This window comes from Miniopterus schreibersii, assembly GCF_964146895.1.
Source record: "Miniopterus schreibersii genome assembly, chromosome: 3".
Taxonomy (NCBI): Eukaryota; Metazoa; Chordata; class Mammalia; order Chiroptera; family Miniopteridae; genus Miniopterus; species Miniopterus schreibersii.
Window position 1 is genome coordinate 9,471,194 of NC_138103.1, and position 24,479 is coordinate 9,495,672.

Sequence of the window (24,479 nt, forward strand, 5' to 3'; positions counted from 1 at the left end):
TGAGCATACACCTGGGATGCCTACCTCACCCAGCTGATCCTCTGCAGCAGTTTGGGGCCATCCACATGTGCTGCCTCCTGAGGCCCAGCCAACCTTGTCACGAGCTACTTCCTGTGGGAAGATGAGCGTCCCAATGTGCCTGCTGTGTTCTCCAGTACGACAGCCCCGCACCCACCTCCTCCTCGGACCTGCCTTCCTTCCCAGGGAACTTGCTGTCTGTGGCTGGCTGCAGTTGGCACCTGGAGAGCATGGCTCAGCAGATATACCAGAGCCTGTTGGAGACCCTGGGCACCCTGCCCTGAGAGAGTGAATGACCTGTCCCTTCCCCTCCTTTGGGGGCCCATCCTCCTTGCACAACCCACAGGCTGTGCACATACCTTGTTCCAGGGGTATGGAATGCTTGCCAGCCAGGACAGGGCAGGCTGGGTGTGGTGAGAGTTGCACAGGAGGTGCTTGGATCTGGGGAGGGGGCCTGGCCAGGCCAGCCAGGGTGCGTGCCTCCCCCATATATGCCTGTGGTAGTGTTGTGCGCCTCAAGCGCCTTTCTCCAGGAGGTGTTCTGTGGCCATTGAGCACACGCTGGACAACCTCAAGTTTGTGGAGCCCTGCAATGTCCATGTGAGGGCCGGAGGGTGGGAGGACTAGAACCCAGGGCCAGCCCACTTTTCTTGGGGTCTCCCTGGTAGGCATTTGGACATGGAGGGAGGTGTCCAGGGAATGGTTGTTATTGGGCTGACTGGCACTGAGGAGAAGCTGCTCCTTAAGTGTCTTCTGCCAGCACCTGCCCAGCAGTCCCCCTTTGAGCTCCTATGGCGCAGAGAGGAGTCTGTGAGCAAATTGGCTGGGAAGGTGGTCCTGGGTGTGCTCTGCAGGAAGTGGGAGAACTGAGCAGGTGGGTGGCTGAGCCATTGCAGTCAGTCCCAGGCCCTCCTGGTGCTGCAGTGGGGGGCTCTTGAGCACACCTTAACCAAAGTGAATCTCCATGGATCTGCTATGGAGTTAAGAAGCAAGTCCCAGCCCCACCCAACTGGCTGCCCAGCCATGGAGAGTGGGCACTCTGGTACTTCCTGATGCTGGACACGTGGGCCCCTCTCTGTGGCGCACTTGAGCCCTGAGACCTGAATGTTTGGAAAACAGTCTAGCAGGGTGCACAGGGCTTTTGAACGCACAGGGCTTTTGAACTTTAAAACTTTTTTTTTTTAAAATATATCTTTATTGATTTCAGAGAGAGGAAAGGAGAGGGAGAGAGACAGAAACATCAATGATGAGTCATTGATCGGCTGCCTCCTGCACGCCCCCAACTGGGGATCTCCCCGGGCATGTGCCCTGACCGGGAATCGAACCCTGATCGCTTGGATCCTAGGTTGACGCTCAACCGCTGAGCCACACCCGGCCGGGCTGAACTTCAAAACTTTGAAAAGCCTTTTTTCAATGTTGGCAGAAGCTCTTAGAAGCTGTTTCCAGAGGGAAGTCCCTTTATTACAGGTGGAGCTCAGTAGGGACAGGCCTAATAGGTAGAGCCCAATGTGTTCTCTCCCTCCCTTCCTCCACCCTGTAAATGGGGATCTAGCGGTGGAGAACATAGGTCCCTAGGCCCTTGTAGGCCACACCTTTGTCAAAATAAACACCTGGTTCCAGCTGGAACCACCAGGTGGAGTGGGCACCGCTTCCCCAGCATGGGATGACATGGGTGGGTGCCGTTTTCCTGCCAGTGTTCTTTGCTGCCATGTGCAAGAGAGTTCACCATACTGGGCTGTAAGCTTAACCAGCCCAGCAGGTCCAGCCCATCCCTACCTCAGCTTCAGGAGTAACTCTAGAAATGGGGGAGAACCCCCCACTTTTGCTCTGCCTTAAGCTCTTCATGAGACTGGCTGAAACCTTCACACACTTGGGTCACCACAACCAGGAAGTGCAAGGGCACTGCCTGTAGACATGGGCCTGTGGAGAGGTTCCAGTACTCTATGGAAACTCTGGCCTGCACTGGGGAGTCCAGGTGAGTGCAGGCTGGAAGTCACCTTTACTGGCTGTGGGTCCTGAATTCCATCTCTATGTGGGTTCCAGCATATCCTCGCAGCCACCCAGCATTTTGGGGGCAAGCCCTGGGGTCCTGAGGTCCTGGCACTGGCTATGGTGAGCCCTTCTACCACCTGATGCTGAGGCCAGAGCTGGCCTTCTCCACTGCGTGGTAGCTTGTGTGCAATAGGCAGTCAGCACGCTCCGAGCCCTCACCATGCAGCCAGTGCTCATACAGCTCCTGGACCCCAGGCACATCCTCTGGTGCCTCCGTCCTGACCATGCTGTACAGCCTCTCAACATGCTGGAGAAGCTCCTTGCCAGGCATCTCAGGGGCCTTGAGCTGGCCTCCGCCATTCAAGCAACCTGTGGCAGAATAGGATGGATGAGGGCATGGTCATGGGGAGGGTGTTCACACACCAGGGGTCAGGGCCCCACAAGGAGCCCCTGCACCATCTGTGCAGAGTGGGCCCGCTGCAAATACCTGCGGGACAGGCCATGACCTCCACATAATGGTACGGACAGCGCCCTCGCTTGAGCTTCTGCACCAGGTTCTGGATGTTACGGAAGCCATAGGCTGCAGCAAAGTGTAGCAGGACACGGCCCTCACTCTCCAGCGTCACCTCCTGGAAATCCTTGTTCCTGGGGAGCAGAGACCACCATGCTCATCCCCACCCACACAGACGCGGATGCCAACCTCACCAGCTCCCAGTGGAGGACAGTGATAGAGAGGGAGGGCAGAAGGCTTAATTCCATGAGTCAGCAGGTGACCCCACCCTAGCCTGTTTCCTGATCTGCAGAATGGAAACCCCACTTCCCAAGGATGGCTGTGTGGCGTGGTGAGGTCAGATACAAAGCCCCACCCTCCTTTTGTGGGATGGGATGTCCCAATGGGACAGCCTCTGCTAGGCACACCACCCTGGCACCACTAGCCTCTCGGGTCTCTGGACTGCTGTAGTGTGGGCAGGGGACACTGACCTCTATAATAGGAAGACAAGGGCTGGAGAGTTCTGGCCCACTCAGGCGAGCCAGAGGAGGACCAGCTCCTGTCCAGTGACTCAGGATCTGCACCAAACCCAGCTCACTGTCTTCCACCAAGCCCACCTCAGCAAGGGGACCCAGGGCCGAGGCTGCCAACTGCAGCCCTTCCCACTGACCTCAGGGGTCTGTATGTGACCTCATCCACATGGATTCCAAAGAGCTCTTGGGCTGCATGCCGGAACACATGCTCCAGGTAGCCTCCTGAGCCCCCGCCTCGATGGCTGGTGGGCTCATGGGCAGACACGCTGCTGTACCTAGGGAGGAGAGTAAGGCCTCAGGTGGCAGCAGGGCTGCTATCTCCTGCGGCTTCCAGGTGACCTCTGTCTTTCATGGTTGAGGGGCTTTGCTTTCTAAGTGAGAATGAGTTATGGGCCCCTGGGGGCTTTGTTGGTGTGCCAGGAGGTAGGAGAAGACTGTTCTCCTCCACTGAGTCACCTGTATCTGGTGAGCTCAGACCTGTATAAAGTTGGGGTCATTTCTGATGACAGCCAGCTCTGTGGACACCAAGACAGACCATAGGGCAGGCATGGAACCAACCAGAAGGAAGCCATTGCAGGAAGAGGTAGGGAGAGGGGACACTGCCTATCACCACGTGCTTCTGCTGCCTGCCAGAACACCTGTGACCCCCAATGTTGAAACTGCCCCGACACCAGTGTGCATTCATTCCTCCCACCGCGGCAGGTAGTGACTTACACACTGTCCAAGGGGGCTGGCTCCACTTCTGATAGTGACACCCCTTCTTCTTCCAGCAACTTGAAAACTTCTCCTATCGTGGAACCACAGACAGTGCTCGTCAGCTGGGACTTCAGTAGGAACAGAGAACTTCAAAGAACACTCAAGTTATCTGTATCCCTAGCAACCTGTAATTTGTCACCTGAGGCCTGGATGTCCACCCCTAGCTTGTGGGTGGAGGACAAACCTGGCCACAGGGGTGAAGGAGACTCCACTTCTGAAGACTCTCAAGAGCTCTGCCTTGGGACTGCATCCACCTTCACAGCAACTTGGTGGGGCTCAGAATGCCTGTCCCCAAGTGCGCCCACAGTAGTGTGCCCGTCACATCTGGGCACGTGCTTATGCATGAGACCCTCCCCTGACCGAGTTCTCCAGCATTTATTTTCTGTTTTTTTTAAGCATTCAGAGACCCTGTGAGGCTGCTCCACTCAGAAATGGGATAACCAGTGTGAGCTAAAAGGCTGACACAAAACTCTCCACCCATCTTCTCGTACAGATTATTTTAGAGCAAACACTGGTGGTGCTGGGAGATACTTCAGGTCTCTGAGATAAGACAGTGTAAATACCAACCAGGCTCTGAGGGAGAGCCCTTGCCTCATGCTAGGCCCTGAGGTGCTCTGCACAGGGGATGGCAGCTCCAGCCAGAGCCTGTGGGCAGGATCCAGGCAATGCCAGCCTGTGCCCTGGGCTTAGGGAACCACAGCCAGAGGTACAAGGGCTTAGGGTGGCAGGACCCACACCTGTCGTGACGACACAATCCACATCTCGGGTCTGGTGTTCCTGGCTAAAAAAGTCAGGTCTGGATGCTTCCAGTTTTTTGTCATAGCAAGGCATCACTGTCACGTGGTAGATCTTGTCAGGGGTCACATGCTGCATGGAGAGATGTGGAAATGTGGAGTTACTGCCTGAGCCCACTAGTAAAGGGATCCTGTTAGGGTGAAACAGGGTGACATGGTAGGTGTGGGCTAAAACAGCCACGGAGTGACCATGAGTCTGTGAATGGGTCCCTGGACACTGCAAGCCTTGGCTCATCTTTCAAGACAATGACACAGTCATTCAAGGTTGGAATGTCCTTGTTACCTGCTGCTGGGCAAAGAAGTCCTTAACCAGGGAGCCCATGACCTGCTGTGGGGACCTGGCCGTGCTGATGTAGGGGATGATGGCGCTCCCATGGGTCTTCTCAGCATAGCAGATCCAGCCTGAGGCCAACATGGAACAAATGGGGGTGGCTCATAAGTCACCTCTCACCGCTGGCTGTGACATGACATTCTGGGGGTGGACCAACTTATACAAAGAGTCCCATCCCATTAAAGAACTTCCCCACTCTATTTCTAGTATCCACGTGATTACTGTCTTGGGGGAACTGAAGTGACTACACGTGACTCTCACAGCAGAGCAGCTCCTTCTGCCAAAGAGGTCGTTCTGGGCTGACAGAACCCTCTCGCCTCCCCATCCAGCATTCCCACTACCCACGTCCATCTGATCTGGTGTCAGCAGTGTGAGCATACCTGGGCATGCAGAAGTCAGCACTGGCAAGGCCTGTTTGGAGTTGGCCTGTTCCCGGAATCGCCGCACAAACTCTCGCTGACTCTCCAGGAGACTGAAGTTCCTCGAGAAGGCGGTATCAAACACATAGTGTGCCCCTGGAAGGTGAGTACCCCCAAGCCCCATGAGAGATGGCCAAGGTGTGAGGTGCTGCCGACCATGTCACCAGGAGCAGGGGTCTATCTTCCACAGTGGCCACAGGAAGCACACAGTTCTAGTGTCACAGGACACACTGGTGCTGTGGACAGTCTGTGCTGATACTTGGGAAGCCTGTGTGTGACAACTGGCTTCCTTCATCTGCACTTAGCATCTGCCTAGGACATTGGTCTGCACTGGTCTCACCTCACATCCTCCCTGCTCCCAGCATACAAAGAGAGGTTAGCCATTAGATCTGAGCCAGACCCAGCACGGACCTGGGAAATGTGCCTTGATAAGTAGTAATTCAGAAACAATATAAAGAGTGGGTGAATTTCAGACCTGGGAGAGTGCAAAGTCAGGATTCAGATGGCTTTGTCTTAAATGGCACTGCTTCCAAGCAAAAACTTCAAGTTGAAGTCAAACTCACAATAGAGTTTCTGACATGTTCTAAGTTCAGTGATTTGGAGGCGTGAAGAGCCCCCCCACCCCCAATGCCTATGTGTTTCAAACTGTGCTGCTCACTCAAGGTTCTCCACCTACCTAGTTTTTTAAAGAATGCAGTTAACTTCTTGGCGGTGTCTGTAGGATTCAACTGAAATCTTGCAGCCAGCGATGCACTGGATTGCGGTGAGACAGAAATGACAACCAGCTTCTGCTGACCAGGCGCTGCTGTCTGCAAAGCAAAGGACACACCACTCACTTTGTGAATTTTACTGATTCCCAGTGGGCCAGAGCTGGCAAGAGTGGTCCTAGCTCCATCAGGGCACATCATTTTTATGTTCATAGAATCCAAAGTTTAGGGCCTGACACTTCACTGTCAAAACACTGACAAGTAATTCTCTGAGATCCCAATGGCTAGACTTAAAAATGCAGGAGTCACTGGAGATGCAGGACAAATAGCACCAGGAGAGGAGCTGCCCTTGACAACATGAATGAAGGATGCTGGGGCTGAAGCTGGGTTAGAGCAGTCTCGAAGACTGCCCACCACTTACCTTATTGGCATCTAGAATCTTCCGCAGCTCCTCATGGCTCTGTTGAGTGATGAGCACAGTCTCTGCTGAGGTGACACAGCCGCTGCATGCCAGACAGTCATCCAGTGAGATTTTGGCCTTCTCCAGCTTCCGTGTCTCTCCGTCCTGGAAACACGGGAACCTGGTAAATAAAGGGCCCCTCTCCAAGAGGAAACAGAGCTCTGAGGATAACTAGACCTACGGGAAACTGATTTTCTTGTTCACAACACTGACAGCCAACATGGTAGTTGGCTGGCTTTATGAGCCACTAAATTTTTGTTTTTAGAATTAGTCTGAGGATAAAAATCTGTTCTTTTTTAAACAGGATTCCGGTTAGGGTACAAATGAAAGCAATGATTGATTTATCATAAGCCTTTATTCTGACTTTGGATATTCTGGATTTCTTATTTTTTCAAGTAATTAAAAAAAAATTATCTTTATTGTTGAAAGTATTACAGATGTCCCCTTTTTTCCCCATCGACCCCCTCCACCCCTCATTCACCCCACCCCCAGGCCTTCCCCATACCAATGTCTGTGTCCATAGCTTATGCATATAAGAGCCACTAAATTTCTTAAAGTTATTTATTACAGGAGTACTTTTACACATTCTAGATTTAAATAGCACCATCAAATTCTGACTTTGGTACAAACTCAGCTGGAGGCTTGCGACTCTCCACAGAGGTCCCGGAGGGGTCACTGGTCCCCAAGCTGCACTCATGGGACCGTGAGGACCCAGGAAAATGCCAAAGGCCAGGCTCTGAAAGGGGAAGAGAAAGGCCAGGGAGAGGAGGAAGAAAGAACAGAAGGCAGAGGGAGGAGACGGTGGAGCCTGTGTCTGTGGGCTATACCCGCCCAGCGCCAGCACCCAGAGTCGAGGAGAGACACATTGGACAGCAGCAAGTCAGACTTTCCCAAGCAGACACAGAACTTGGTGTTTGAGTCGAGCCTCCAGGCTGAAACTCAGTGACTTTTCTTAGATGCAGATGATCCTAGCTGCGCCCCTTCACTCCTACAAAAGCAGGAATGGTGTGAACCAAGGCCAGGTGAGCCACAGAGGCTGAGAATGTGACCAGAGGGCTGAGGAGAGTGGAGCTCCCCAGTTAAGCTCACTAGGCCTGTGCTCTGCACAATGCCACAATTTGAGCTCAACACGTATTTTTAGAGCAGATCAGCCTAAAGGCCTGGGATGCACTACTGTATCAACCAGGAGGCAGATGAGGTTCCTAACTTCCCTCCATATCAAGCACTGCTGCTCCGCACAGAAGGCACCCTCACCTTCATTCATGGGACCCCTCCTGAGATATCTTTTCCCTAAAAAGGACTCAGTCCCCCAGGTTTGGGTAGGAACTCTGATGTGTTCACCCTCCTGCACCAAATGAATAGCCAGTTTTTTCCCTGTAAAGGCTTGATCCACTGTCCATCCCCACCAGGAGTCATCCTGGGGCTCCTCCCCAGGCTCAGAAGGGGTTCCTGGGCCAGGTGCTTCTGGTGCCTACCGTCCATGGGATGGCACAGATATGCTTGAGAGTCCAAATGGCAGAGAGCCATGGTGAAATTTTTGTTGTTGTTAATCCTCACCCGAGGATATTTTTTCCATTGATTTTTTTTAGACAGAGTGGAAAGGAAGGAGGGAGGGAGGGAGGGAGGGAGGGAGGGAGGGAGGGAGGGAGGGAGGGAGAAAGGAAGGAAGGAAGGAAGGAAGGAAGGAAGGAAGGGAGGGAGAGAGATTGAGAGAGAGAAAGAAACATCGATGTGAGGGAGACACATCGATTGGTTGCCTCCCTCATGCACCAGGACTGGGGCCAGGGATCCAACCTGTGACCCAGGTATGTGCTCTTGACCAGGAATTGAACCCGCAACCCTTCAGTGTGCAGGCCGATGCTCTAATTGCTGAGCAACACCGGACAGGGTGGTGGGGTGAATTTTAACACCATTAGATCAGGATTTTGTCAGGGTAATTATACAGGAAGTAGGTATTTACTAAGAACAAGGGATCTAAATTAGGAAAATCTTATGGAATTAGAAGACAGAGACAGAGATGGAGAGAGGAGAAGACAGGAACTACCATCTCTGCAAAAAGAGCCTCCTCTGCAGAACAAATCAAGCTTATGTTCAGCTTCTCTGTCCCTGGCCCCTCCCATGCCTGTTCTTTCAGGCTGCCTGACAGTCAGTGAATTTGAACCATGAAAAAGGACTGGCAGATGTGAAAGGTCTCATGGTCACTGCACTGGTGACTGGGTGGAATGGTGAAATGAGTTTCAGATCATCTGAGCTAGAACCTACCTGACCGACTTGGAAGTAACTCCCGTCATCTTCAATGTGGATCTTGGCCACGCCACTTCCCAGCCTCTTTTCTACCTTCATGGGCTTGATGCATTCCTATACCAGGAAGAGACCCCAAACCACGCCTGAGTGAGCAGAGGCTCCTGAAGAAGAGGGGTGGGCTGCTCATGTACTGGGCACATGTTTGCCCTGCTGGCACTGAGGGTCACTCTGCAGGTCACAGTCAATGAAGGCTGGTTCCAACTGGGCCTGCATGCTAACCTGTCAGCAGACACCGCCAACTCTGACCTTTACCTTTCTCAGTGTAAAGAGGCCACGTGTCCACCCCCCCAGAGAGCCAGGGGCCAGTTACATTGGCTACTGAGAGGAAGCCTAGGAATTGGCAGGAATGCTCTGTCTGGACATCACCTCCCTGCCTAATGCCCCAGAAAAAAGTTCACTTTTCTCCTCACCTTCCTGTCTGCCTCATCATAGGAACCTTTTGGGCCATGGCCTTCCTAAATATGACCAGCCCATAAAGACCCAGCAGGCCTGTCCCAGCTCATCCCTGCCCAGAGGTGTTCCCGTTCCCCTCCTCCTGGGACTCAACTATGGCCCTCCCAGCCATGGGCCTGCACAGCTTGTGGTAGTTGATAGGCAGGTGCACCAGACACCTGCGACACCCCCTTTCAAGTGTGGTTGCCTGTTTCCTTTAGAGGCAAGCTCTGTCCTCCAGGAGGGAAACTCCAGTGACCATATACCCTGACATTTACTGGGCAGTCACGTGCGAGATTCCAGCGGACCAGCTCCCCTGCTCTGGCAACAGGGGTGGGATGTCTCGTCTGTTTACACAGAGGAAACTGGCTCAGGGAAGCTTGGCAGGGTCTTCCCAACCCCATTCCTGAGCCCGCCACTCCCCAGCTGGCTGACTCTCGCAGCAACTGCTTGGCACCCTCCGCCTTCCGTATACCCACCTGTCTGTGAAGGGGGGCACCGTGCTCCCCTAACCCGATCGCCCTCAGGGCAACATAACTGGCTCCTACTTGTCTCATTAGACTGTGCGGGACGGCGAGTCCCCGACACCAAGCCCGCGGACTTGTCCTAGAGCACAGTTACTCGGTGGGGTCACCGCCCTCCCTGGCTTCGGTTTCCCAGTAGGTAGGAAGGTGGCCTGAGCGCAGACCCCGGGGCGCGGGCCGGGGGTCCCTGGTCCTGAACCCATTTCTCAGGGGGAGAAACTGAGACTGGAGTGGGCTACCGCCCTGCCGCCCGCCCGCCGCCGCCGCCGCCGCCCCCCACCCAGGCCCACCCACCTGAGACGGCCCTATGAAGTCATCCAGGTCCGTCAGCTGCAGCGCCCCGCTGAAGGGCGACGCCATGACAGCCATACTACCGCCCTGGGTCGCCAAACGGCGCGAAACGACGGGGTGTTTCCGCCACGCTGCCGGAAAGCGCGGCGCGCGGCGCGCGCAGCCTGGCTCGGCGGCCGGCAGCCTGCGGCGCGCGCGCCCCCTGCTGGCGGACCCAGTCCCGCGGGGGAGCAGCTCCCCACCCCGCACCTTGCCGCCCTCCCTCGCCGCGGGCTCGCGCGGCTCTTCTCGGTCCAGCCTCGCCTCCGGTGCGCCCGCTCTCGCGTTTCACTGCCGCCCAAGAACTGAGGAGGGCGCCTGGCACACGAGGGCGCCAGTTACTGAAGAAAACGGAAGGGACCGGCTCGGAGCCCTGGGTTTGGGGAGGGGGCCCCGGAGCTCCTTTGGAGGCCTCCACGCCCTCTTCTGTTAATTTTGGAGACCAGCCTGAGAAAACTGCGTTTCCCTGTAAGAGTTTACAGCCCGAAACAGGACTGCTGCTGTCGGACTCAATTCTTGAACCACTTATGAAACGTGAGAAGTGCAGTTGTACATTTAATTGCCACTTTCTGTTAGAGCTTTTCAGAAAACTGCAGGGGTCGAGTCTGGCCCGTGGCTGGGCTCCGCGGCCCCGCCCTGTAGGTGCCCCGACAGGCTCAGGCCAGAGCACCGGTGGTCGTCTCAAATTTCTGAGGGGCCGGCCGGGCTTGAGCGCCTGCTCTTCTTGGGGTTCTTGCCCTGACTTCTACACTCCCTGGTGACTCCTGCACCGGCCTGTGGGTTTACTTCATAGTCCAGGGACCCGAGACCACCTGCCGGTGCGACCTCTTCAAGCCCTGCCGCACTCCTTTTGGCTCCCAGGACAGGACATTTCCCAGCAGCTGCCCCAGGTAGGTTTCTAGGCCACACTTGTCCCCTGTACTGGCTATATCTGAGCAAGGTCTGAGATGTGATGTCTGAAATCTGAACAATCCCACTAATTATTATAACTAGCGGGGCACAAGGTAAACTTAGTTTCACTGAAATGCCCCAGAGTAGGTCTGCAAAATAAATTTTTTTTTCTTTTTTGACCCTCACCTGAGGATATTTTTTTCCATTGCTTTTCAGAGAGAGTGGAAGGGAGAGAAGAGAGAGAGAAACATCGGTTGGTTGCCTCCTACATGCGCCCTGGCCCTGGGGATCAAGCCTGCAACTGAGATATGTGTCCTTAGCCAGAATTGAACCTGGGACCCTTCAGTCTGCAGGCTGGCACTCTAGCCACTGAGCCAAACAGACTAGGGCAGTCTGCAAAAAATCTGTGACGGTAACAGCCGTTGGGTTTAGGGGCAGAATGAAGATCACTTATGCTGGTGTGATGGAGAGGATTTATAGTGGAGGGGGCTTAGCTTTGGCCAGGGGGCAAAGGATTGTCTCCATCTGGGGGTGGGGAGGATAGTTTCCCCAACGCTGGAGGGGAGGAGTTTGACATGTAGATATGCAGGATAGGTCTCAATCTTTATGGGCAAATTGTATAATATGTGAACTGATATATCAGTAAAACTAGTTTAAAATTGAGGGGGCTAGCCCTGGCCAGGTGGCTCAGTTGGTTGGAGTGTCGTCCTGTGTGCCAAAAAGGTTGCCGGTTCATTTCCTGGTCAGGGCACATACCTGTTTTGGGTTCGATCATTGGTCCAGACACATACAGAAGACAGTCGATCGATGTTTCTTGCACACATAGATGTTTTTCTTTCTCTCTCCCTCTCCCTTCCTCTCTCTCTAAAAATCGATAAAACATATACCTGGGTGAGGATTTTAAAAAATGAGGGGGCTAGAAGCCTCCGCTCAACTTAGCTACCCCAAGGTGGCCTCAAGAGGCCAGGCAGAAAGTATATCTTGATCTGCCCAGGCTCGAACTATTGGTCCAGCCGTCCCTGTAGGAGTGCCTATGTGACTGGGTCCCTAGAGATCCTCAGGCTCTAGTCCTAATATTATGCCTCACCTCTGGTGTGCCTGCTCTCATATTTTGTCAATTGTTTCATCATCATCATTAACGAGTATTTACCGTGCGCTTCCCATGTGCAATACTAGAGTTTGCATGTGTGGTGGGGGTGTACTCAAGGGCCAGCTGAGGATCCGTGGAGGGCCACGGCTCCTGTGGCCGGGTCGGCAGGCTGGCCTGTGCAGCTGCTGTGGGGCCTTGACTGTGTGTGGGCACCCATTTACCTGAGCTGGAACAGGTGCAGAGGTCGGCTTCTGCTCTGGACTTGCCCACAGGTTTGCCCAAAGTCAACCAGCCGGCCATTGGGTAGGAGCATGTGTGGTTTCCACCAAGTGCATAGAGCTGCCTGTCCTCTCCTGTGGGTTGTTGTTAGCTTCACCCTCTAAGGGATTGGCCCTGTGCTAGTGTCCTGGAACTGCTGTAACAAAGGACCACAAACTGTGTGTGTGTGTGTGTGTATGTTAAAACAACAGAAATTAATTCTCTCAGTTCTGGAGGCCAGAAGTCTGAAATCATGGTGTGGGCAGATTTGTGCCCCCTCTAAAGGATCCAGGGAAGGATCATTTGTCGTGTCCAGCTTCTGGGGCCTCCAAGGTGGTCCTGGGCTTGGCACAGTATCACTCTTGTCTCTGACTTCATGGTCATACAGCTCCTGTGTGTCTTCTCCCATCTTTTATAAGGACATTTGTTATTGGGTTTAGCGCCCAGTCTAATCCAAAATGACCTCATCTAGAGATTCTTAGCTTAATTACAGCTGCAAAAACTTTTTTTCCAAATAAGGTCCCATTCATAGGTTCTGGTTGGACATCATTTGAGGGGCTCCCATTCAGCCCACCACAGCCACATATCTAGATGTTTATGGGATCCTCAGGGGCTGGAGGACAGCTACATAATGGGATGCATCTCACCAGGTTGTAGCCCACCTCCCACATGGACTGGGCTGGCCCTCAGGGGACTTGATGGAGTGGAGGGGCCTCAGTCCAGGCCATGCCTACGCGAACCCCACGGGCTGTGCTGCAGAGCTGAGGTTGGGCTAGCAGGTGTCTTTCTGGGGCAGCTAGCCTGTGTGGGGACAAGTAAAAGGTATTTTGTATTTTCCAAAATAAATGTAAATTTTTCCTAACTTGGGATTTCAGAATATGTATTGCATTTTCCGATGTTACTGTGTTGTGGGGTCAAGGCCCCCAAAGAAATTGAACAGAAGTGGGATTTGCTCTGCATGGTGGAACTGTTGGATTGTGCATCCAGGGTGAGGCCCACAGGACCCACCAAGAGGCCCCCGTCAGGCACAGATTGGGAAGGAGTGGCCAGGGACCATGGGGGCGAGAGCTGCTTTCTGCTGCCCCCAGCACTGTGGGATCAGCTACTGAGAACTGCCCATATTAAGTTTGGGGGCCCAGGAACTGCCAGGTGGGAGGAGTGGGGAGGGGGCTGGATCCATGAGCCCCTGCCTGTGTGGACACAGTTGTGTGGAACAGAGGACAGGTTTCCCAGGGGCCTGGCTCAGGCAACTCTTTGAGTACAGGTCCCGCCTCCTACCCAACTAGTGATTCTCACCTCCCAAACCCACCCCCAGGCTTTTTATAAACCAGGGACTATTTAGTTTGTCAGTGTGGATGGTCAGCTAGGGATCTCCTTACAACAAGGGGATCTCACCCTCAGGTCTTCTGGATGATTTCGCCCTGAGCCTGAGCCACCCCCCCCCCCCTCGCCCCCTGGTTTTACAAGCAAGATCAGCATCCCAGAAATAGTGTTTTACTTGGGGAATTACTGAGGGCAATGAGCACATTATTAGAGCCATAATCAACACGTGGCACCTTCCCACCGGGGCTGCCACATCTTGTCAACAGGTGTGATCCGGTAACAGCCCTGGGAGGTCTGGCACAGAGCGCAATTAGTAGCTAATGAGGAGGCTCGCCCTGGGCCAGGAGTTGGGAGAGGAGGAGGGTCAGAGAGAGCTCCGGTGGCCCGGCCCGTCAGTGATCCTCCCTCTGCTCCTACCCAGGCAGTGCTGCAGGGAGCAGCAGAAAGAGCAGGTCATGGAGAGGGCCTCACTGTGTGCTGGGGATGTTCAAGAGCTTTGGGAGAACAGGTGCTCTGCACACTTGTCCACAGGCATGTGAGGTTGGCCCTGCCCTGGCCCCTTGGGCAAGCAGGGGACACAGAGACCACAACTCTGTGGTCAGTGGGGACAGGGGACCAAGCAGTACCAGTGGGCAGGCTGAGAGCAGAAGCCTCCTTCTTTGCCTGACCATGTGCTGGAGGGAGAATGCCAGGAGGGTCTGGGGCACAGCAGTTCCACCCTCTGTCCATGGGCCCCCTGGTCTGCTTTCTTGGGGGAACAGGTGCAAAGCTGGTTGGGGCTGAGCCTCAGTTACAGATCAGCAGGCTTATGCAGGGTGACTCTCTCCAGGGGACTTGCTCAACCTGCCTGTCTGGGGTAAGTGGCAGCAGGTTAACTGTTTTGGGGCATTTCCGCCAGCCCACCGTGTTAGAACATCAAGGCTGGCTTGCCAGTGGTCCCTGAGGTACCTCTCCACTCACACTTTGTACTCAGCCCCTCAGGTCATCAAGGGGACCATTTGGGCGTCTGAGGAAGCATGTGCCTTGTGACAGAAGCATGGGGTGGCTGGGTGAGGGGAGATCCCCATGGCACCCCCTAGCTCCAGGGCCTCAGCATAGGCCCAGGAACCTGGGAGCCTCTAGGTCACTGGCAGCCTGGCTGGTTTTCTCTGTGTGATATTTTTACTGGTTTGTGAAGGTCATGCCTGGCCTGCTGCCAGTGAGAGGGTCACCCTGGAAATTGTGCATTTGGCCCCCAGTGGCTCCGCTTTGGAAGCTCCCAGCTTGTGAGATCGTGGGCCCTCCCCAGGGGACCCAACCCTAGGTTTCCTCTCTACCCTTGACAGTCTCTTTTGGGGCTGCCCCCCAACTCACAGAGTTCAGCCGCAGCAGCTAGGAGTAGGCTAGGGACCCCCTGAACCCTGCTGAAGAGGAGGTCTTTCTCATGCTGGGGGTTCTGGGAACTCTAGAAGATGGAGCCAGATGCCTTGGTATGGGCAGGGGGATAGGAAGCCTCTCTGTGTGCCCGGGGTGGGGTCCTCCCACTGCTCCAGCCCCAGACTTGCTGAAGTCCTTCCTCTCTCTCCATCTCTGGTCTCTGTTTCCCTTCCGTGGAGGGTATGGAGCTGGCGACCTGGCGCAACCTCCTGCCCTGGGCAGTCCTCACACACCTCCTGGATCAGCCCCTGTGCTCCAGTCCTGACCTCCTCTGGGGACCTCGGCACTGCAGGGGGTGGTGGTCAGGGCAGTGAGGAAGGTGTGTTTGTGAGTATATATGGCATGCATTCTCTCAGAGGTGGGAGCATGCCAGGAGCCAGAGGACACTGGGGAAGCAAAGTCACCCTCCAATGACCACCAGGGCCAGCCCTGGCCAAGGCCTGGTCAGGCACTTTCTGAAGCTGCCCTGGAGCTAAATAAGGTTTTCATAGGCATCAAGGGGGCTTAAGAAGGACTACCACATGGGGTTGGCAGTGTCAGGTGGGGTACAGGCCAAGCCTGGGGGCAGGGTGGGAGGGGTTGGGTGAGCCACCGCAGGTGCCCTGGCCAGAGTGGCCTCAGATCACCCAAGAGACCTGCTATGCCGAGGCCAGGGGCTAACCCTGAGGTCCACCAGGGGAGCTCCATGGAGAGCTAGTCTAGGACCTGACCATGTATAGCTCCCTGAGGCTATGGGGAAGGCGGCCAGCTGGGCTGGCATGAATCTATCCAAGACCTGGGCCTGGGGCAGGCACTGCCCCCTCAGCTTGGCCATACCCCAGCCCTGACATCTGGTGTTTGTCCTCCCAGCAGTCCATGAGCTACCTGTCCCTCTCCAAGGCACCTACCCCCATCCAGTTTCCTCTCCCCTAACCATCCGCTCCCTTAGCTATCCCCTCCCTTGGCTCACACCACTGAGCCTCAGGTTCCAGTGCAGCAGATGGCTGGTTGGTGAAGACACTGTTTCCCAGGTGCTCATCTAGCTACAGCAAGGAGTTTGTGTCACTGAGCACATGGACATGGTGAGTGAAGGTCCTTGGGGGGCCCTTCTCAGCCCAAAGTGGTTCAGATATGTGGGGGGAGGCAGCCCCCCAATTCTGGGCCCTGGAGAAGAGCCTTCGGGGTCCAAGCCTGACTTCTGATACCATACAGGACTGCCCTTGAGCTCTGCCCATCTGCTGCCCCCAGTGACTGTCCCAGGATTCCAGACTGTGGTGGTGGTGGGTCAGAGGACTAGGGTGGCCGTACTCAGCTGCTCTCACTCCTGGGTGCCTTGTAGGTCAGGAAGTGTCTGCAGCCCCTCACTCTGGGGTTGGGGCATGTGGGTGAGGTCATTGTGCAGTCCTTCCCAGACCCAGCACCACAGTTGCTACCTCCCCACTCCTACAACTGATAGAAGGTGTCACAGGAGATGTCCCCTGGGATCTGGGTCAGCAGGAAGGACTGTATGCAAGCCTGGAACTGGAGCTTGATGTCCTGGCTACACTGTCTGGGAGGCAGGGCTCCGGGTGTAAGGGAGAGGTCCAGCAGGAGGCAGCTGGGGCAGCACTGGGAGCTGGGCCTGTGGAAGAGGGGTCAGCTGGGCAAATGACAGCCCTCCCTCCCTGTACCCAACAACTCAGGACAGCCACTCAGATGCATCATCATGTCTAAGAAGCTGGCCAGGGCAATGAGGAATGTCTGGGTGGGCAGCCCCTCCTGGGCCAGCCGTGCACAGCCAGTGTGGCCAGCTGGGTCAGGGTCAGCAGGGCCAGCAGGGCCAGCCAGAGACCTGGGTTGTGCTCCCTCCCAGACACTGCCACACCATATTGGGGGTAGCCTGGGCTCTGGATCCAGCTGTGCATGAGCCTCCTCTGTTCCTTTGAGAAGGCATTGGAAGCTGCATACAGGACAATCATGGTGGGGGATGTTTGGGTGAGGGTCTAGGAGCCCAGAGGCCACGCCAGCACCAGGGATTCAATGGCAACTCTCACAGGCTCCACTGGGCCTCACAGCCCAGGGCTTGGGCAGCAGTGGGAGCAGGCAGGCAGGCACTCAGGCTGGGTGGCTGCTTCTGCCCAGCCTGTGTCCACCTGGGGTCCTGGCCCACAACCCCCACCCTGGGACCTGGCCTGTGTCCCCACCTTGGATGAAGCAGTCCCAGCTCTGCCCAGAGCCCCGCACCTGTCAGGGGGATGCACATGGTCTCCAACTGGGAGCAATTAGTGAGCAGGGGATCACAGAGCCCAGGAAGAGGGTCGGTGGCCTTCAGAACCAGCCCCTCAGGTCAGTGGTGGCCATGATGGGGTGGAATCTGACATAAGGCAGTAGAACACGGCCTCCAGGATAATGGTGCAGCCCCCTGGGAGGAGGGGAAAAGGGCTGACCTCCCAGAGTTGGGAAGACTGGGTTAACCAAGGAAGGCTTCCTGGAAGAGGCAATTTGGAGCAGAGACCCAATGATAGGTCTGCTTCAGGCTCCAGGCCAGTGGACTCTGGTCTCGTTTTCTATTTTGCCCACATTGGGGGACAGGATTTTTGAGAAATCATAGTAGGAGCCAATCTACTGAGCTTCTGGCACTGCTCCTGCCCTCTGAGAGCACGGTCCCGCCAGGGGAGCTGGCTGGTTACCCTTGGCCTCATGGGGATTAACATTAGAGTTAAACGTGTCCGCACCAGCAATCAGACCAATGAAGCCGGACTTAGATGTGACTGGCGGTATCCTGATGAGGAACAGATTTAGCTATGTGAAAATAAAAGAAAAAAGGTTTAAAAAGTGCAAAATAAACCGCCTCAAAGTTGTTTTGTTCACTCAGAGTGCAAAGGCCAACAGTAGCTTGGGGGCAGGTGCTTGTAGCCAGCCCCTGATGGAGCAAGGACATAGGCGTCCTGGGCGAGGGATGAAAGGCGCCCAAGGAGCCAGTCGCGCACCTGAGCGCATCCTGCAACATGCTAAGCCAAGGCCTGAAGGAAGCCCCTCGGGGTTGCAAAGTTGCCGGGGTAGAGGGTTGGACCAGGGCAACTGTCTTCTTTTCACAGTCCAAAATCCCACCCCTTCTCTAATGATTATCATTTACTTTTGCTTATTAAAAAAAAAAAAATCTATTGTTTGATCTCTCCACACGGTCAACACCTGCTATTATTCACCTTTCTAATTTTGTGAATCTCCTTGTTTGAATCTGAATTTCTGTGGTTACTTCAAAGGCTGAGCCTGTCTTCACAAACCACTAGTTGTTCAGTCTTCTTATGAGAGTTCCTGCTTGTCTCCTTGGCCCCCTCTCCATCGGTTTCCTGTTCTTCATGTCGATTTGTGGTTTATTTTCTCACTTACCAAGCCATGAGCACTTTGGGGTGATGAAATCTCTTCTCCCTGTTAGATGCCAATTTGTCTGTTGAGTAGAAACCTTAAATTCTGATGAAGTCAAGTTTACCCACACTGTGCAGCGTCGTTTCTAGGTTGGCATCTTTCTGCATCCTATCATGTCTTTTTCTATCCATAAAGTTTCCTCTATCATATGTAGGCCTTTAATGCATTTGGTATCCAACCCATACATGATGTCAGCTAGGGGTCTGCTTTATTTTTCTTGACATAATGAGTCATATTTTTAAGCACCATCTCCCCCCACAGATCTGTCCCTCCCTCCATCCCCTGTCATTGTTTTGTGGAACCATCCTCATGTATGAGGTCCCCATGCATACATATGCACATGGGTATTTTTTGCCTGAAATCTCTGGTCTGCCCCTTTGTCTTAATATCTGGGAGCTTGCTACTTCTTTTTAGATCATAGATGTTTGTTCTCTTTATTTTTTGAATGAATTTGTTGTGTTCCTAAAAAAAAAAAATCCTCTTAGAACTTTTATTGGGATTGAATTGGATTTATAGAATAATTTTAGGAGCACTGTCTTCATTATCACTCCAGGTTATTCCACATAAAGATATTCTGCATTATTAGGTTGATTTCTACGACTCGGTGGATTTCATTGTTATTAGAAATGACATGTTTTCTATTAAATTTGTTATTACTGCTGACATAAAGAAATGCTACTATGTTTTATTGTGGCAAAATGCACATAAAATAAAATTTACCATTTTAATAATTTTTTTTTCATTTTAATCATTTTTAAGTGTGTAATTCAGTGGCATAAGCACATTCACAATATTGTGCAACTATCACCACCATCCATCTCCAGAACTTTTACATCTGCACTCATTAAACACAGACTTTCTCTTTTCCCTTGCCTCCCCAGACCCTGATAACCTCGGTTGGACTTTCTGTCTGTAAGGATTTCCCTAATCTGGACATTTCATATAAACACGATGTTTGTCCTTTTGTGTCTGGCTTTTTCCACTGAGCATAATGTTTTCAAGGGTCATCCACGTAGTAGCATGTATTAGAACTCCATTCCTTTTTATGGCTGAATAATATTCCATTGTATTATATGCCATATTTTGTTTATCCATTCATGTGTCGATGGACACTTAGGTTGTTTCCACCTTTGGCTATTGTGAATAACACTGCTGTGAACATGGGTGTACAAGTATCTGCTGAGTCCCTGCTTTCACATCTTTCCACTACCTTAAATTCCTGGGTCATGTGGTAATTCTGTGTTTAAGTTTTTGAGGAACTTCCAAACTGTTTTCTAGCTGTTGCACCATTTCACATTTCCACCAGCAATGCACAAGGGCCTAACTTTCTCTATATCCTCACCAAGACTTGCTATGCTATTGCCCTGGCCAATTTGGCTCAGTGGTTAGACTGAAGGGTCACAGGTTCAATTCTCGCCAAGGGCACGTACCTGGGTTGCAGGCTTGATCCCGGCCCCTTGTCGGGGCACGTGCAGGAGGCAACCAGTTGATGTGTCTCTCTTACATTGACGTTTCTCTCTCTCTCTCCCCTCCACTCTATGAAAAGCAGTGGAAAAAAATATCCTCAGGTGAAGATAAAAATAAAAAAGAAGACTTGTTATGCTATTGATTTTTAAGTCACTTTTATTGCAGTTTAATTTATGTACAATAAAGACATCCATTTAAAGAGTACAATCCAAGAACTTTTGAGATCTTGCTGCTTGGCATATGTCATTAGTTTGGCTCAGATAAATGTTTATAAAAATTATAGGTTTGGACATTCCTTATGTCAAAGTTTTCTTGGCGTAGTACAGCAGGATTTGGCGGCAGCCCACCCAGGACCACCCTGTGGACCTGGACCTGGTGCTAGGTACAAGAAAGGACCCATTGTGCTCTCCTGGTTCCCCTCTTCGCATCAAGTGAATTTGGCTGGGTTTCTCTTGGGATTGCAGGCCTCCTTGCTTCAAGTAGCAGCTCTGACTTTATTTGAGTTGTTGTTGGAAAATCCTTGAGGTGGATCAAGCGATGAGATGACCCAGGGGAAGGAAAAAAATGGGTCCCTGCCTTAAATTTTGGCTTTTTAATTGGATTGGTTACTGAGAGTTTGAACAAAATCTTTGCTGGTTAAATGAGATACTGAACTCTCTTTAGCTCAGAAAGAGAAAGGACACTTGCTTCCCCAACCCGAATAGCCAATGGGGTGGTGATGATTGTTCAGACCCCCAAATCTGGGGTGTTGCAGAGGGGTGCTGAGAGTTGTCCGGGGCGGTAGCACAGCTGATACTGGAGAAGCCAGTGGGAGCCCTGGGGAGAAGGGCAGGGCACCCTGGAATGGGTGCATCCTGAGAGAGGGACCCAAGAGGGGGACACATGCCTTGGAAAGCATCGTGGTTTAGGGGGTGCCTGGTAAGCTCTTTTTGGCCCTTCCTCGGGTATCCTTAGGTGACTAAGAATGAATGTGGGTTGTCTGAGGAAAAATGTCGTCGAGGGCTTAAAGCAGTCCTGTGGGGATGTTCACTGCCTCGGCTCCTCCGAAGACATGCATGTAGGGCTGGTTGTCCCTAGTAGTTTATTCGGACCCTACAGATCTCAAAATTAACACGGGAAATCGTGCCTCCCAGGCCAGCGAGGCCCACAACAGTCAGCCTCCCATTAATATTAAGCTGGCCAAGGTGAGGATCCTTTGATACTTCTAAATTAATTTTTTGCGCACATGATTAGAAAAAGCCAGCTATAACATTAGGCGGAATGACTGGAGAACATATTTAATTGGTCTCTCAAAGCTTCAAAAAGAGGATTTAGATACATGGATCAACCTATGATGTCCTTTAGGTGTCAGCCCAATTCTTTGAGGTATTAAAAATGGCTGTTCTTATTTTATTTTATTTTAATTTTTGTTTTCCACTTACTCATGAGCCACAGTTGTGTATTTTGGGTCTACTCAGTATTTTTTAAAAATTGTTTTGAGAGAGAGAGAGATCAGTTTGCTGTTCCACTTATTCATGCAGTCGTTGGTTGTTTCTTGCATGTGCCCTGACCGGGGATCGAACCTGCAACCTTGGGGATGATGCTCTAACCAACTGAGCTACCCAGCCAGGGCCACTGTCCTTATTTTAAAAGGGGGAGGGTCATTTGGAACTTGACTTATCAAGGACAGGTATAAATTGTATATGCCTCCAAAACAAAATTTGGATCCAACTGTTCTATTTGTGTCTGTCTGTGTATGTCTGTTAATGTATGTTGAAAATGTGAGATTATTTTCTACCTCTGGATGGTATTGTTAAAATTAATTTAAAGGCAAGCACTTGTAAGGACTGAATATTCTAAAATTCTCAGAAGTATAGAAACTAACTCAAATGCTTTTCAGGTTCACATGATCTAAGGTTAATCCTTAGTAAATAAAAGCTAGCTTAAGTCTGTTGGTTTAAATATACCAGACATGTCTTTATTTTGCCTGGGTTTTACAAAAATAAGCTCATGTCAATAACTGACTTTGATGTCTATGAAACATGTTTCTAGAGGTTATAAAATGTCTCAATAAATCTGCCAAGCTAAAGATGCTAATTGATTATTTCTTAGTTTTCATTAGATGTTGAGATTTTAAGGGTTAAAGTCTTATGTACGAATAACTGCAGTGTTTCAGAAGGGCCCCTGAAACACCTCAAAAGATTAGTTTTATAAGCATTGCAAAATAAATGATGAAAAACTTCTAGGGTACCTTGTGTATGTACACAGTGGATATAAATTAAATGAATACGTCAGGCCTGTGGGAAACCCAAGACTGCTTCTTGGTTCTTGCCGGCTTCCTGGCATCATCACAGTATATTTAAGCTGGACTTAGATGAACGACTTAAGAGCTGACATTACTGAAAGGAGACATTTTACACCAAGGTTTCATAGAGTCAGCTGAAGAAAATGCCAAGTTGGTAACCACTTCCTTTCACAGCAAGCTCCCAGGAGATGACGACTTTAGGGATCATTGAGTATCAAAAAAAAAAAAAAAAAAGAGGGAAAAAAGATCATTGATTGTCACCTGGAGATTTTGTTTATTGGAAAGAACATCAAATAAAAGACACTCATCCTCATTGGAAGGGACCTTATCAGGCGTGTAATCTCGAATGGACACCTACCCTTGTCTACAGCATCGAGCCCCAGAGGACAGGAAGCTGCTGACGTAGGAGGCAGACAGCTCTCCCAAGACATCGAGCGACAGGGCTTGGATACCTGTGGACTGGCGCTGAACTCAGAGTCCATTTTGCTTGACTGTTTTGTGACGGAAAAACAATATCAACCAGGTGTTTTGTCATGAAAAAGGACTTTTTCAGGAAGAAGAAAGGGTTGCAACCCAGTGCCTGCGGACATGGCAAATCCCATGCACACTCTAGCCTGCGTGCTGAGAGGGAGGAGTATTTATATAAGGGAAAGGGGAGTTAAAGGGAGGGGAAGGTAGAAGCACAGAGCTTTATTATAAAGGCGGAGTTCTTCCTGTAGGGTTCTTGCGGTCATGTAAAGTTCAAGAACTTCCATAGCCCTAGCTCCTCCCATAGGCCCTCTTGACTATGTTTTCTTAAAGTTCCAGTTAGTCTTTATCAGTTTTTACCTATTTGTTAATGATATTAGTCATAATAATAGTTATACTTGTTCTTTGTTTTTTTTCTATGTAGCCCAGGTGTTTATGATTACTGAACAATGTAGGAGATAACTGTTCCTACCTTTTCCATGGCTTGCGTAAATAATATACTAGGTGCCCAATATAGCAAAAGGCAAAACTCGGATCATGATAGTCCCCAGGATGGAAATGATCCAGAGTGGTGTTTTGCAACAAAGGCCACAGACCTGACTGCTTTCCACTTACCTGCTCTTCCCTTTTGGGGAGACTTCAGCCTCAACTCAGATCCCATGGTCACAGTATTGCCCCATCCCCAGTGGTCAACAGGACAATGTCAATACCGAGACTTCCCAGGAACGAGCCTTTCCAGCACTGTGAGACTGTGTAGAGCACGAGCAGAGCAGACTTTTTGGACACCTGTGACAATCCAGTATGGAGTCACTGTCAGCCGTGACAGTTAGGTCAAGTGCTATGTCAAGACTGAGGTAATGGGGTGAAATGGGAACACCCTTAGGAGGGGCCTCGATGCCCCAAACCACAAGTCTGGCCACTTGGATAAGGCCTCTAGACATCGATAAGAGTGGGACCTCCTCCCCTTGTGGGCTATAAGAAGAACTCAGAGCATGTGCTGCCCCTGTAGCCACCTGGCTCGAGGCCGATGCGCGCTTCTCCACCTGTGGACACCACCGGTGACTGGGACTTCGCACTGCTCTGCTCTGCTTTGCACTCGCTCTGCTTGCTTCTGTCGAGTGAGCTGCCTCTCTCTGTGTGCAACCTGCGTGCGATGCTATTGGCTTATTGGGGAGGTCTCCCCTAATAAACCTGGCATCGTGGAAAGACACAAGCATGTGTGAGTGACTCCTTTTGGGGATGCCTCCTTGCTCATGACAGAGACCACACTATGCAATAAAAAAGTTGTTCATCAATGCATCCTTCAGATTGGTTTGTGACCAAAAGGGAGAACTGTGGACGAAAAAAGGGGTTCAATGCAAAGTAACCTCACAGAGTGATCTGATCATAAATTCCTAACTGGGCAGATCATGGTGGGTAGTCACGCCCAGGCATATAACTTTTTACTAAAAGGCTTATCTTCACTTTAAGTGAGCCCTGCCCATTGTTTCTGTGCATCTAGATCAACACACCTTTGAAATAAACTATAACCATCCTCAGGAGAGCATGTAATTTTGTTACCTATCCTGTAATTTAATCCCACCCTGCTTTCTCCCACCTCCATGTAATCTTTCTTACCTTCCCTTCTTAATTTCAAATGCATAAAAGAAGCTATACAGTGTTATTCTCTGGAGCATTTGAGATCTTGTCAATTTGGCTCAAATAAACTCTTATAAAATTTTTTAAAAAAGTGTACAGGCCCTGGCCAGGTAGCTCAGTTGGTTGGAGTGTTGTCCAGATGTGCCTGGGTTGCATGTTCGATCCCCAGT

The 24,479-nt window shown here is 51.7% G+C and overlaps 2 protein-coding genes across 3 annotated transcripts in view; one reads left to right on the top strand and one right to left on the bottom strand.

Moving 5' to 3' along the window:
* Window positions 1-1,200: 1,200 nt before the first annotated feature.
* On the bottom strand, window positions 1,201-10,181 carry CIAO3 (cytosolic iron-sulfur assembly component 3). Of its 2 annotated transcripts, none has more exons than XM_081131154.1 (11): window positions 10,055-10,181; window positions 8,763-8,858; window positions 6,462-6,605; window positions 6,010-6,142; window positions 5,295-5,429; window positions 4,867-4,985; window positions 4,527-4,656; window positions 3,748-3,820; window positions 3,171-3,308; window positions 2,498-2,655; window positions 1,201-2,379 (listed from the first exon to the last, which is right to left on the bottom strand). In XM_081131154.1, the coding sequence occupies exons 1-11, from the start codon at window positions 10,127-10,129 to the stop codon at window positions 2,141-2,143; spliced, it is 1,440 nt and encodes a 479-aa protein (XP_080987280.1). In that variant the 5' UTR covers window positions 10,130-10,181; the 3' UTR covers window positions 1,201-2,140. The 2 variants fall into 2 exon arrangements, with proteins under 2 accessions (XP_080987280.1, XP_080987279.1); XM_081131153.1 differs by lacking the exon at window positions 10,055-10,181 and adding an exon at window positions 9,716-10,034.
* The window catches only part of MSLN (mesothelin), a 35,320-nt gene continuing 16,227 nt past the window's right edge, over window positions 5,387-24,479 (top strand). The window contains exon 1 of the mRNA XM_081131155.1: window positions 5,387-5,436. The gene's annotated coding sequence lies outside the window, so the exon portion shown is untranslated. The remainder of the gene's footprint in view (window positions 5,437-24,479) is intronic.

Coding starts and splice junctions, on each gene's coding strand:
- CIAO3 (XM_081131153.1), bottom strand. CDS start 9,793: ATGAGACAAGTAGGAGCCAGTTATGTTGCCCTGAGGGCGATCGGGTTA. Junction 6,143..6,461: donor AGATTCTAGATGCCAATAAG/GTAAGTGGTGGG, acceptor TTTGCTTTGCAG/ACAGCAGCGCCTGGTCAGCA. Junction 2,380..2,497: donor GGTCATGGCCTGTCCCGCAG/GTATTTGCAGCG, acceptor ATTCTGCCACAG/GTTGCTTGAATGGCGGAGGC.